Here is a 14,842-nt window from a genome sequence, read left to right as displayed (position 1 = left end):
TTTTCTGAAAATTAATCTTCTATCTCGAAGCTTTTTCATAGATATTGACAATTTCACAAATAGTCTAACATTCGTGAATCGTTGCAGCTCCAAAAAGAAAACTATCATCCGCGAAGAACAAATGATGTAGTGTAGGGCTTCAGGACACATCTTTAAACCTTAAATAGCACCTGCATCAACTACTTGAGAAAGAAGAGCTGAAAGCCCTTCAGCACATAAGATGAATAGGTATGGAGAGAGTGGATCACCCTGCCTTATCCCATGAGTCGGAGTAATTATCTCAGTTTGTTCACCATTAACCAGGATGGCATAGGTAACAGACTCCACACATTTCATAATTATATTGATCCACCTCACATCAAAACCCAACTTGGTTAACATAGTTCGCAAGGAGGTCCATTCTAGCCGGTCATATGCTTTTGAGATGTCTAACTTGAGAGAGAAGAAGCCTTCATTTTGGAGTCCGTAGTTTATACATAAAGTGTGCAGCCTCAGTTGCAACCAAAGTGTTGTCTGATATCAATCGTCCTGGGACATACGCACTTTGTAGGGGAGAAATAATCTCAGCTAACCACTTCTTTAACCTGTTGGCAATGACCTTGGAACTTATTCTGTACAGAACATTACAGAGTGCAATAGGTCTAAAATGAGAGGCAACAGTGGGATTCTTGACTTTCGGAATAAGGCAAAGATGAGTGAAGTTGGAAGCTGCCCAAATATCTCCTTTTTCCAAAAATTTTGAATTGCAACACAAACATCAAAACCAACAATATGCCAATATTTTTGATAGAAGAAATGAGACATACCATCAGGCCTCGGGCTTTTAGAAGGATGCATTTGAAATAATGCATGCTTGATTTCATCATCTGTATAGGGCTGCAGTAAATCATCATTCATATGAGGTAACACTTTCATTGGGGTGGCGCAAAAAATAGTGGAGAGTGCACTATCATCCGTTCCCTCAGTGAAAAAAACAGTTTTATAATAATCAACCAACATGCCTTGAACAACAGTAGGATCAGTTTGCCAAATACCCACATCATTCACAAGCCCTCTGATGCAATTTTTACACCTCCTGTTAGTGGCCTTTCGATGAAAGAAAGCCGAGTTTCTGTCACCCTCCTTTAGCCAGACCGCCCTAGATCGTTGTCTCCAATATTTTTCTTGCTGAGAAAGCAATTGACTGTGTCTTACATGAAGGAGATGTTGCTCCTCATACTATTCTGGAGCAAAAGGTTGCCGCATTATATCCGCCAATTTCTCCCGAATCTCCCTCAATTCCACTTTCTGCCTCTCAAACTCAGTGGTGTGCCACTTCATAAGTTGTTTTCCAGTGGCCAAAATCTTTCGACCAACCTGCTGTAGCATGTTGCCTACCATAGGGATTGCCCAATTCTTTAGAATAATGTCAGAACATTGTTCATTTTCGTGCCATATCTCCTCAAATCTGAATCTGCGCCAAGGTGTTCTAAACCTATTTCTATCAGTTCTCAGTTCCACTACAATGGGACAATGGTTTGATTCATTGGGTGGCAACACCACCGTTTTGCTATTAGGAAACATGGTTCGAAAGGAAACTGACTGAAAGCTTCTATCCAGCCTTTCCTTGGTAAACTTGTTGGACCAAGTATACCTACTACCCAAGAAACCCATGTCGATGAAGCCGCAGTCAATCATCGTTGTCGGAATGCCGCCATAGGAGCAACAGCATGAGGGGATCTCCGGATTTGTCTGCTAGACACGTAACCTCGTTGAAGTCACCTACCATGAGCCAAGGTAGATGACAAACTTCTGCAGCTAGGGCACGAATTAAGTCCCAAGTTCTGCTACGTTCACCTCTGGCTGCAAAGCCATACAATCCTGTGAAGCGATACTTCTCCTGTTTACCCGGATCACTAATCTCAACATCTATATGATGAGGGGATTTCGTTCTGAGATCAACATGAATTTCACTACTCCAAAGCAGCGCCAATCCCTGGGATCCATCCTCATGAGGGTAGCATATATGTCCTGCAAAACCAAGCCTGTTCGCAAGAGAGGCAATATGAGATGGCTGAGCAAGGGTCTTCGCCAAAATGATCAGATTTGGCTTCTTTAATTGAACCAGATCAATAAGGGCTCGTTGGGTCTCGTTGCACACAACACCCCTGCAATTCCATACTAAAACATTGCCTTGCAACATAGTACAAGGTTGGATGAGAAGCAGGTTCACTGTAGGAACGAAACACCAGGAACCCTAGCGCCGCCTTAGACTAGAGAAAAATCTCTCTTTTTGCTGTGCCTCTTGTTTTGCTCAAACAATAATTAGGATTAATCAAAAAGTTGCATGTAATTAGGAATATATAATAGGATTCATTTCAAAAGGAGCATAAATGATTAATCAAAAAGTCAAAGGTCAAGAATTTAGGAAGCAGAGCAAAATTGAAAAAGGAAATTGGATTTCCATGACTCTAAAAAGATAAAATAGCCGATGAAATTGAAGATCGAAATTAAAGGATGAATCTTATCTCTTTAGTTTATATATGACTTATGAACTTTGTAGCAGATGAAATTACGAACTTAGACCATACTTCTCTCAACGGAATTGTTTGGTGTACTTGTCTCTCTATTTCTATGTCCCCAAAATTTTTTTGAAATCTGCTGGGAGGAATCTATCCTCATAATTTTGTGTTCTTCAAATTCCTTCACTTTGAATATGAGAGTGCAATTAAAATCTTCTTATAATAAAATAAGGAATTAAGAACTTAAACTACTTTGATAATAAACAAGATGTAGGTTTCTGTCTTCTCCTCTCAACTACAAAGTACAAGAAAAAATTTCAACTAAAGCAACCAAGAAATACCTAATGTCGACTGCAATCAGTAGGATAAATGAAAACAATCAGGATTTGGCACATTAGGGAGCTAATTTTCGGCAGATTTGGCTTAGATCACAGTAGGGAGCTAATTTTCTAGGGATTTGGCTTAGATCACAGTACAAAGACTTTCATGAAGATACAGGAAAGTATGAGACAGTACTCAGCTTGTGAATAACACTAGATTATGCCAAAGCTGAGTTACTAGGGATTAATCGGCAGAATGGTTCTCTCGTATGAGCTCTCTGAAAAGACGGCTTTACCGGATATTTATTAAAACATATAGGCACAGGTTAGGAAGAGTGGAGACGTGGACTGCTGAAGTGAGTCTTCAACTTTTGAACCACATCGAGAACTTGTGAATCGCATTCTTCGCCAACTTCTACCTCGTCGGTTTATTAATGGCTGTGTAACTGTATTACTTGATTTCAAATGGGAAAGGAACTATGGCAGTTGGTCATTAATATTTGGGTTTGGATGTACAGAGAAGTTGGTGACATGGGGCACTCCCAGTCCCGGTCAGTACTAAAGGCCATTCAATCATGTGGATAAAAATCTGCCAGCAATGAGTAAATTTTTTTTTCATAGAATATTTTTTTTTTTAATCAATCGATCAATTATTGTCATATATAATCATCACAAGTCAGAATAGACCGTTACATACCATTCTTCTGCCATTTAAAGGCATAGACAGACAAAAAGATAATAGCAATACCCACAGTGGTACATAATAATAGACTCACTCATTATACAATCAAATACGTAGAGGTAATGGGGATCCTCCATTTCTACTATGCAGGAGGCGCTAGAGATCTAAGTTCTTAATACAAGGAAATTTATTGTAATTAGACAAAAAGCTAAAAACATAGAGTTGGACCAAGGGCAAAAGCCCTAGCCCAAGAAGAGGCAGCCCAAGAAAAGAGGATTGCCTTGACCCAAGCCCACACTCCATCTTCCTCACCCAATGGTCATCACGCCCTACGCTGCAACGCCCACGTCGAGCTGCGCTGCTATGCACCAGCTTCACCGCTAAGCCGTGCCCTTCGATCTAGCACCCGCACCGCCGCCAAGTATCTCTGAATCCCTGGTCTTAGAGGTCCCTCGACGAGGCGCTCCCTCCTATACAAACCACCACCACGCTCAAGACATCGTCTAGTGCTCGTCGCCTAAACCATCCAATCCAAACCCCGAGCCAAACCCCTTGCCAAGAAGCTCCTAGGCCTCTAGTATTTAATTTCCTGTCTGGCAGCAGCCTCTAGCCGACGAGGAGAGCCAATGCCGACCATGAGCACCGCCGGACAGGGAGAAAATTGCAAACCCTAGACCAAGAACAGTCTGAGTTTTGTGGAGTTCTCCTTGAAAAGACACTAGATTTTAATTTGCTACAGAGAAGATAGAGGAAATTGGCATGATTTGGTTTTGATTGTTGTTTTTCACTATGAAAGGGTAAGTCTTCCACTTATGACTCATATGATTTGCTAATTTCTAGTTGTACTCATTCCTTGTGGAGGCTGACTGCTCTGAGGCTGTTAGACTAATGAACTCCTTTGAGACATATTGGTCTAAGGAGGGGCCAGTGGCGACTTTGGGCCTGGGCGGCCTAGGCGAAGCAAGCCCAGGCATAGGGCCTCAGATTTCAGGGGCCTCAAAAAGAAATTTTATGTTGGCTTGCAATAAAAATAAATAAATAAATAAATAAAAGTAAAGAAACAGAACGCTTAGGCGCACTATGATCAGGACACCCTTCAACCCCATCAATTATCCTTCAAGCCCAATTAGTTATGTTAGTCCATCAGTAGATTGTAGGCCTAGTCCTATTTCCTTTTGTGGTCATGTGGCACGTGTTGGTCACCTGTAATGCTAAGGACACCTTCCTCTAATTTATATCTTCTGTTCTATTGCCATTGAGGCTTAGGAAGGAAATGAATTGCTTTTGATATTTGCCTTTTCTTTCTTTCTTTCATTTCCTTTACTTTTACTGTATGTGCTCCATCAACTGGTAATCAGAGCCATGACGATCAAAGGCAACCAACCCTAAATGCCCTATGTTCCCTTCTCCTCTGCACTTGTCAATCCACCACCACCATCGCTCACATATGCTCAACCATCCTCCTCTTCCTAACTCCCCAATACCTCTTCACCTCCTCCTGAGTTTTCAGACTTCCAACACTCTAGAATTTCTGCAAAACCAAAATGAAGAGCTGCACTTGTCCATGGAAACACTCACCTAAAACCAAAATCAAATTTCAGCTCTCCAAAACACTGTACTAACAGCACTCCTTCAAAACCGCCAACTCCATCGTCCACCACCCACATCACCATATCTTCACCCCACATCTTTAGGGATTCAATTATATAATTTGTTGGGCCTCGAAAAAATTTTCACCTTGAGCCTCCCCAAAGTCACAGGGCCGGCTTTGGGAGGGACCAATCAGTGAAGACATTAAAATGCTCATGCATGTATCTGGTGTAGAGACAGTAATCTTCCAACCCGGTGAATGCAACTTTCCAGCTCATTGTGTTATTTCCTCTAAGTGAGCTATCTCTCTTTACTGGTATTGAGGATGGCCGGAATGGCTTATGGAATAGGTTAATAACTTAAAACTGATTCCAATGTTTGTAATTTTTCTTATCATCAATGAATGATTATATTTAAAAAAGATGTACTCATTTTCACATAAACAAGCAATTATGGCTCGTCAAATTCTTATTCTTAATTAGTTATTTTACATGATTAGCAGTCATGTACAAAGGATCCCAATTATTGAAGTCTTTTTTCTTTTTTAGATTATGATTGGTTTAACAATTCTGAAGTCTTATTTTAATAAATTATGACCAGATGCCTCTTATAGAAATTTCTCTCAAGTCTCTTTTTATTCATTATGTTCAGTTTGCCTAAAAACTTCTCTTAAATAAATAGGAAAACTATAGTATTTGTTGATTACTAGCTAGCAACTAATAATTATGCTATTTAAGTTGGGATGCGTACGTCCCTCGACTTTTACTAGCTAGACAACTCAACAACCAACTCTTATAAGTTGTAAGTCGTACGAACTTTAGCTACAATCCTATAGAGAAAGCTAGTGCACTGCATTTTGTATCTGAAAACTTATTATTTCAGTTCAAGTACGTGAATTTGTAGCATTCAAATGTATCCCTATTAGGCTATTACTATCAGTTTCTAATAATTAACACTTTCACATTGGGGTTAGGGCTGTAAATTGGCTCTATCCCAATTGACTTCGGATTCAAATTTGCTCACCATTTTTATTTTGTGGTGATATCACCACTCAATTAAAACTTGCCACGTTAAAATTTTTTTTTTAATAAAATATCATGATTAACTATAATTATATTTTACAACACATGACAATTTTATATTAAGTGATAGTATCACCACCAAATTATTAGTGGTGAGCAAATTTGAATCCATTGACTTCAACTCATGTTCATCTCGTTTGAGCCCATCTTTAAAAGAAAAAGAAAATTATTAAAAGAAAACACATTAATTACAAGGACATGCCTCAAAAATCTAATCATCTGCTGCCTACAAGTATCAACTCTACATACTATTTCTCCGTTCTGCACCACCTTGAAACATGAAAACGTAAACACTACCATATATGTATAAACCAGTAAGTAGTACGATCACTAATCAAAGAAGGAAGGTTAACCATCACAGTCACTTTCATTTTGAATTGGTTTAAGTACTACGCTGTAAAAGGAATAGTAACATCTTCATGTTATTGTCAAACCAACAGCTAGTTAAAAGCGTGCATATATAAAACCATAACACTATCAAACATAAGACATAAGGTCTCGTTTGGTTGCTGGAAAGAAAATTAATTTCTTGGTCTTTCCCATTAGCATGGGAGAGTAAATTTACCATTAATTTCCCTACCAATGTTTGGCAACACCAAGAAAGTAATCAGAAAATGTATTTTACTTTCCTTTCCGATGTTTGGATTGTGCATGAATATGAAAGTATGTAACATCAATTTTTCAATAATATTCTTATTATTAAAACACAAACAATTCAAGATCGATTAAAAAGTTTCTTTCTTGCCAAACCCCTTAAAAAAAAAAAAAACAGTTTCTTGGATAATTTGGTAATAACACCATTCAAATAATTTTTAGAGTAAGCAATTAATGCAAGGATTAAAAAGTTTTTTGAATAATTTGGTAATAACAAACATTAAAATAATTTTTAGAGTAAGCAATTAATGTGCAATTAATGCGGGAAAAGTATGAGGGAAAATGAATCCCATGGGGTGTGGGAGGATCCATTTTCTCCCATTTTCCCTTAATGCAGGAAAGTTGTTCATTTCCTTGGGTTTGCCAAACACAGGAAAAGAAAAGGTTTTCCTTCCTAACCTTTCCATTCTGCGAACCAAACGAGGCCTAAGGTCCTAATAAACGATAGCTATTAGGCTGATTTGATGATAAAAGCCTTACCTATTACCCCCATTTACCAATAGCTTAGGGTGCAAGAATGATGAGAAAAACATATCACAACTAAAGATCTAGAATATGAAGTTAAAAGCTCTGATGTATGAAAATCCAGAGATGAAGGGAATTACATGAACAGAGACAAAAATAAAAAATACACTACTAGAAAATGAGCCAATAACAACACCCCTATTAGACACACTTTTGTAATGGTATCCTTTGATAGAGCAAATGCCACACCCTTTTTTATTTTCAGTTTCATTTGTTTAATAGATACAAATAGGGAGGTTCTATTCATACCTCCAAAATTGGTATTTAGACCTCCCCACTTAATAGACCTCCAATTTACTTTTACAAATAATCAATATGATATCTACACCTCCTTAATTTTCTCATAATACCCATCGTCCAATAATATCAATAAAAACTTTTTTTTTTAGAGTGTTCTATTTATATACCTCCAAAATCGGTAGTTAGACCTCCATCAATTTTTGAACATTTCACAATATTAATTTCCTCTTGATACAACTAAGCCAATTCGTTTCTTCAACTTCCTAAGATTCCCTCGTTTCATACATTTGCTCGATGGGAACAATATGCTCCAATGGATGAGTATGATTTTAAGAGAAAGTGGTCTGTTGGTGTTTTGGTTAGAGAATATTGCATATCCGAAATTGACTGGAGGAACTACAAAGTAAGGAACTGGTCTGTTGATTTCTCTGCTGCCTGGTAAGGATGAAGACCATAACAAAAAAAAAAAAAAGGAAAAAATGGCATGAGGGAAAAGACTTTTTATATATTTTTTTTTTCTTTCTCTTTTGTGTCTTTATTAGTAATTTAACATAAGTTGACAAAGTCAACTATCTCTTGAAAAAGAAAGAGGTCCAAATACTAATTTTGTAGATATGAATAGAAACTCCCATACAAATAACTCTGACAAGTGAGATGATAGAATTGGTATATGAGAATGTATGACTTTATTACCAATATCAGTATGTATATTAAAAAAATATAGAGTCAATAACATTTATATATATATATATATATATATAAATTGATAGATCACACCCTTAATCGTATGTTTTGTTTACACACTGTTATTACAAACGTGTCTTTCCCACTTAAAATAATATTAATACTCACATTTTTATTTTTATTATTTTTTTCCATCGAAACACACATTTATTTGATAAGCTCTTCTTGTTAATGAAAAACTAATTAATGTATTGTTAAACCAAAAATGTTTATTTAATGTTAATCTAATATATATCCATGTTTAACAAAAAGTTTGTTTAATGTTTATCTAATATATATCCACCGAAAGATGTATAATCCCTTTAGGTTACTAACTTTAGATATATGTAGTGGGTTATAGAGAAAAATCTTTTGCATGAGAGATTTATCTGTACAATGCTTCAAGTCTTTCATCCTAAACCAAATAACAGATCTATCACTCTTGATTTACAAGTTGATTTAGGAAGCAAGGCTAGCTGCAATCTCCTTCATCACCAAGTATTACAACCATGTAAATTCAATCTTGATTTTTTTTTATCTTCAGATATAATCGATAATCATATAGATGTTAATCGAATTATTGTCTACAGATTAGTTTGAGATTTAGCGGCATCAGACTGGCTTGCATGATCGATCATCCAGGGTGGGTTGATGTCTGATTTCTTTCTCCCTTTCCTATTTTCATATGTTGTGACCTTAATTGTGAATGAAAATGGATTGCAGATCTTGTGTGAATACTATGAGGAGAAAGACAGAGAAAGAGAGAGAAAAAGAAGAGGAAAGAGTGATGATTTGGTGTTTGAAGACGGCGGCGAGTTATTGCCGGACTTTAGAAATCGTATTACAGTATAACTAAGCAAAGGAAAAAAAACAAATACTGAGTATAATACAAAACGACCTTCCTATATAATTAAGTAAAAAGAATAAAAGAAATATACATTATAATACGTTTGAAGAGAAAACAATATATTCTATAAAAATATATATATATATATATATATATATAAAAAGAACACAACAAATTAAAATTAAAAAGAAATTAAAATCAAGATTAATGGCAGTTTGAAAAAGAAAGAGTAAAATAAATAAATAAATGAGGTGACTCTAAAAAAAACATAGCTACTGATAACTTAACCATATCTTTTGGTTAGTGGAACTTGCGATAGAAAATACTCTTTTATTCCGTGACTGCACTGTACCTAATGAGTTTTAGATATCCTTATTTGTATCTTTTTTTTTTTTTTTGAATCAATGAACAAACTTCATGGATAGCCCTCAAGTGAGGTGATGACAATCATAGGTTACTACATCAAGAATGCATTCTGGGGTATGATTCCTCCATACTATTCTCTGAATGGACTCAAAGCCTAGCTATACCAGCTAGCCTATGAGCAACCATGTTGCATGATCTAGGGGCATAACATAGCTGCACATGGGGAATTTCAGCCATGGCTCTTTTAATATCATCGATCAAACCTCCATTTTCAAGGAGACTATGGTCTGGACAAGATGCATCTGCAATTGCTTTGGTGCAGTCACTCTCTATAACAACCTGTTGTAATTGTAAAGACTTCACTAGATCAACACCAGCTCGGATGGCATATAACTCTCCTTGTTTCGGGGAAGCTAAGTGGGGGACAGGGCTAGCAAAGGCTGCAACAACTTGCCCAGTTTCAGTTCGCAGGACTCCTCCAATTCCTCCTTTAGTCTGATTGGACAAGTATGAAGCGTCCATGTTCATTTTAAAAGCTCCAGTAGGAGCGGGCTGCCAAAAACGACAATGTTGTTGCCTTCTTGTTACAGCTGGAGTGCGAGCTTTTTGAAACTTTTCAAGCCAAGCAAAACTGCTTAGGAGAATATCTTGAGCGGTTTGCTGTGTGCCCTTCCATAAGAAGTTGTTCCTGTTTTTCCAAATGGCCCAAATAATCATCATGAGTTTGGCGAAAGTCTCATTGCTTAATGTAAGAGCTCTGTCAAGCATCCAGTCTTTGAAGTTCGTAGTCTTGTGTAGATCAATGGGCAGGTTGAACAGAGGGGCAGATATGATAGTCGAGGCCATAGGGCACTGACAGAATAAATGGGAAACATCCTCAATGCTATGTGGACATAAGAGGCACTGCATTTCCCCGTTGTAGAAAGGGTTAGTAACCTATCCCTTATGGCTAGCAAGTTGTTGCATGCCCTCCACACACAAATTCCAACTTTGCCAGGGACTTTGGCCTTCCAAATACAACGCCATAGTTCCTTATAGGGGTCTCCAGATGAAGTCGAAACTAGGGCATGCTGCATGACTTCCATTCTTGCAATTCAATAAGCACTCTTTACCGAGTAGTAGCCTTTCTTCTCCGGCCTCCAAATAATCTTGTCAGGATGAGGGTGTCGTCCAAGTGGAATGCAGAGAATTCTTTCTACAATGTGGTCAGGAAACAAGTCATGTATGAGATTAGCCTTCCATTGCTGTGCTGATTCATCAATTAGATCTGCCACTTTGGAAAGACTAGTATTGAGTGGTCTGGATATTTGAGTTGGTGTGGATACTGGAATCCATTTATCCTGCCATATATCAACTTGAGTGCCATCTCCAATTTTCCACTGAACTCCTGCTTGTAGAACTGCTCTACCTTGTAAGATGCTTCTCCAAGAAAACGATGGTGAGTCCCCAATCTCTGCTTCCCAAAACGAGCAATGTGGAAAATACTTTGCCTTATATAACTTGGCAATTAACGACTGAGGATTAGAGATAATTCTCCATCCCTGTTTAGCAAGCATAGCCATATTGTAAGCATACATATTTTTGAAGCCCATACCACCCTCTTGTTTAGTTAAACACAACCTTTCCCAACTTCTCCAATGAATTCTTTTTTTCTCATCTGTGTCACCCCAGAAGAAAGAAGCACACAATTGATGGATGTCATCACATAGGCCTTTTGGAAGCAAATAACAATTCATCGCATAAAGAGGCATTGTTTGAGCAACTGCCTTGATGAGGATTTCTTTTCCTACACAACTAAGGATTTTGGCCTTCCAATTAATCAACTTCGTTGATAACCTTTCTTTGATGTAAGCAAATTTGCAGTTTTTGATTTACCTACCCGCAGTGGCAAGCCAAGGTATTTATCATGTTCTTCCACAAGTTCAACTGCAAAGATGGCTGCCAGGTTGTGTTGAAGTGCTATGCTGACATTCCTACTAAAAACAACACTACTTTTTTGGAAGTTGATCTTTTGTCCAGAGACCCTCTCATAAATCCCTAGAATTTGCTTGAAGGCTATCATTCTTCAACAGTAGCCGTGCCAAATAATAAGCTGTCATCCGCAAAAAAAAATGATGAAGCGTTAGAGCTTGAGGACTCATTTTGAGGCCAGTAATATGATTTGTTTGAACTGCATGAGAGATCAAAGCAGAGAAGCCTTCCGCACATAAAATAAACAAGTACGGTGACAATAGATCTCCTTGTCTGATTCCTCTAGAAGGTGAGATAGGAGGAGTTGGGTTGCCATGCTACAAAATTGAATAGGTTACGAATTTGACATTTCTCATCACCATATTAATCCAAGTAGGGTGAAAGCCGAGCTTTGACAGAATGGCTTGGAGATAATTCCATTCTAGGCGGTCATACGCCTTACTAATGTCTAGCTTCAGTGAGAAGAAACCTGTGTTAAAGTGCGCAACTTCATTGGCAACCAAAGTATTGTCTAAGACGATGCGCCCTGGGACATAGGCACTTTGAAGGGGTGAAATAATTGCAGGTAGCCATGGCTTTAGTCTATTAGCAACTACTTTTGACGCAATACGATAAATAACATTGCTGAGGGCTATAGGCCTGAAGTGTGCAGCATCCTGAGGGTCTTTGATCTTTGGTATGAGACATAGGTAAGTGAAATTGGTATCACACAATTCACCTATTTCAAGGAAACTACATACTGCCAAGTAGACATCATTGGCCACAATGTTCCAATATTTTTGGAAAAAAAAGGGAGACATACAGTCAGGGCCAGGACTTTTTGAGGATGCATTTGAAAGATAGCTGCTTTCATTTCCTTTTCCAGGTATGGCTTCAACAGGTCGCTGTTCATCTCTGGTGTAACTTTCACTGGTGTGGCCTCTATTATTTGTGCTAGTGCTTCTAGGTCACAACCCTCAGTCGAGAAGACTCTTGAAAAATAAGAAAGCAACAATCTTTGGACTTCTCTCGGGTCAGTTTGCCACTGGTTTTGCTCATCTTTAAGGCCCCGTATGAGGTTTTTACTTCGCCGATTACAAGCCCTCCTGTGAAAGTATGCAGAGTTACGATCTCCATCCTTGAGCCAAATAGCCCTTGATCGCTGCCTCCAGTATAATTCCTGTTGAGCAAGAATTTGGCTATGTTTGACATGTAGCAATCTCTGCTCCTCATATTGCTCTGGGGAGTAGGGTAATGGCATGAGGTCATTGAGCTTCTCCTGAATGACATGCAGCTCTGCCTTTTGATTATCAAAATCAGACTTGTACCATTGCATGAGTTTAGTGCCCGTGTCATAGATTTTCCTTGACAGTTGTTGCAATGCATTTCCAGTGGAAGGCCCTGACCAAGATTGTTTGATAATATTGCCACAGGCAGTGTTTTCATGCCAACATTCCTCAAACCTAAATAGTTATGGAGGTCGTTGCCAAGTTAGCTTCGTTGAACTCACCACGATTAGGAGGGGGCTATGGTCTGACTCACTAGGATTTAGACTAATAACCATACTATATGGGAATAAGGTCCTCCATTGTGGTGTTTGAAACTATCAAGTGATTCCTTTGTGTACTTACTGCTCCATGTAAAGTGACTGCCTACAAAACCCATATCTAGAAGATCACAGTCAGCCAGTGTTCTTCTAAATGTAGCCATAGGTGTTACTGCTCTTGGTGGACCTCCAGACTTGTCATTGTTTGACATTATCTCATTAAAGTCCCCTGCAACAAGCCAAGGCAGGGAACATTGTTTAGAAGCAAGCGTTTTGATGAGGGACCAGGTTCTGTGTCGCTCTCCCCGCACAGAGACCCCATAAATGCCAGTAAAACGCCATTTGAGTGTGTTCTCTGCTTTGCCAATAACAACATCAATGTGGTTGGGTGACCGAGAACACAGTTCCGCATGAGTATCGTCGTTCCATATGAGGGTCATCCCCTGTAAATCACGTTCATGTGAGTAACAGATGTTATCTTTTAATCCAAGCTTGCGAGTCAGCGTGTTGATATGCTCTTTTTGCGCTAAGGTTTCTGCTAGGAAGATGATACTTGGTTTACGAGCCTGCACAATATCAATTATGGCTCCTTGTGATTCAAAGTTCACTATTCCACGAAAATTCCATACTAGGATTTGTCCTTGCAGCATGACCGGATATGGGTAGTAGCACCAGGCCGGAGATGCAGTTTGGAGGCGGCACAGTTAGGCGTTGCTTAGATCTGAATTATTGGATTCCTTATTTGTATCGTTTTAAGCAAAAGATACAGAAAAAATTCTGTATTCTATGAGGCTTTTGCTAGTAGTGAAACCGTAAGAGAATAATGTAATAATAAAAACAAAACAAAACAATCAAAACATGCATGCCGATGCATGTCGATGCATACCAATTACAAATCTATCACTTCATAATTCAAATAGTTCCGTACCTTTTGTTTAACTTCTGATATATGCAACCGGTTCTATCAACTTCAATTAAGCATAGCCTGCAAACCACCAAATTAATATATACATCAACTCTTACTACTGTCGCTGCTCATATATCTGCATGTACACCTCAGAAAGAGCAACAACTTGAGGAAGGGTATTGGAAACAATAAGATCCTGCATCTCATACCATAAATTGTCTAATTTTCGCTCCACAAAGTCATACCATAAGGAGTTTTGTAAGGACTTTTTTGCCTGTGCTTGAAAGCTTGCAAAAATGGTTTACCCCCATAGTTATTAATAGAGTTAATTACATATAAGTGCATCTTTGAATGTTTTTTTAGCCATAAGGCCACCATCTAATTTTTTCCCTCATAAGGCCATTACAATTAAAATAGTGTTATATTTTGGATATAAAAACCAATATATTTACATAAATGCCATTAGAGTAAAAAGTCAACAACCATTCTCTCTCTCCTCTCCAGCGAGGTCTCCGGCCTACCTCCGGCCAACTTCCAGCTGGTTTCCGGCAAACTCCGGCGACCACAAAATCTACTGTCACTAACACCAAAAGCTATTCTGATGAAATTTCCAGCAACCTCCGGCGAGGTCACAAAATCTACCATCACCAACAACAAAAGCTACAGTTACCAATAAAAGATACGCTCCCAAAAATACACCATTAACAAAAGCTACTGTCACGAACACAAAAAGATACTCTCACCAGCAACAAATGGCTACTATCACCATCACCAGTAACAAAAGCTACTTTCACCATCACTAAAAGCTACTATCAACCAAAACAAAAACTACACTAACCAACACCAAAAGCTACTCTCACGAAAATCAAAAGCTACTACCAAGTAGAAAAAAAACTACTCCCATAAACT

The 14,842-nt window shown here is 38.3% G+C and overlaps 1 protein-coding gene and 1 long non-coding RNA gene across 2 annotated transcripts; both read right to left on the bottom strand.

Annotated features, from left to right (window-relative positions):
• Nucleotides 1-3,242, bottom strand: LOC121052470. Its single transcript, XR_005809173.1, has 2 exons — nucleotides 2,843-3,242; nucleotides 1-2,283 (listed from the first exon to the last, which is right to left on the bottom strand). It is a non-coding gene; the product is annotated as an uncharacterized LOC121052470 (long non-coding RNA).
• Nucleotides 3,243-10,624: 7,382 nt separating this feature from the next.
• LOC112198837 lies at nucleotides 10,625-13,676 on the bottom strand. The gene is made up of 4 exons (XM_024339940.1): nucleotides 13,112-13,676; nucleotides 12,304-12,881; nucleotides 11,861-12,172; nucleotides 10,625-11,071 (listed from the first exon to the last, which is right to left on the bottom strand). Exons 1-4 carry the CDS (start codon nucleotides 13,674-13,676, stop codon nucleotides 10,625-10,627), a joined length of 1,902 nt encoding a protein of 633 aa, XP_024195708.1.
• Nucleotides 13,677-14,842: the final 1,166 nt, after the last annotated feature.

This window comes from Rosa chinensis, chromosome 4 (genome assembly GCF_002994745.2).
Source record: "Rosa chinensis cultivar Old Blush chromosome 4, RchiOBHm-V2, whole genome shotgun sequence".
Classification (NCBI taxonomy): Eukaryota; Viridiplantae; Streptophyta; class Magnoliopsida; order Rosales; family Rosaceae; genus Rosa; species Rosa chinensis.
Note: the sequence above shows the minus strand (reverse complement) of the source record. Positions and strands in the feature narration are given on the sequence as shown.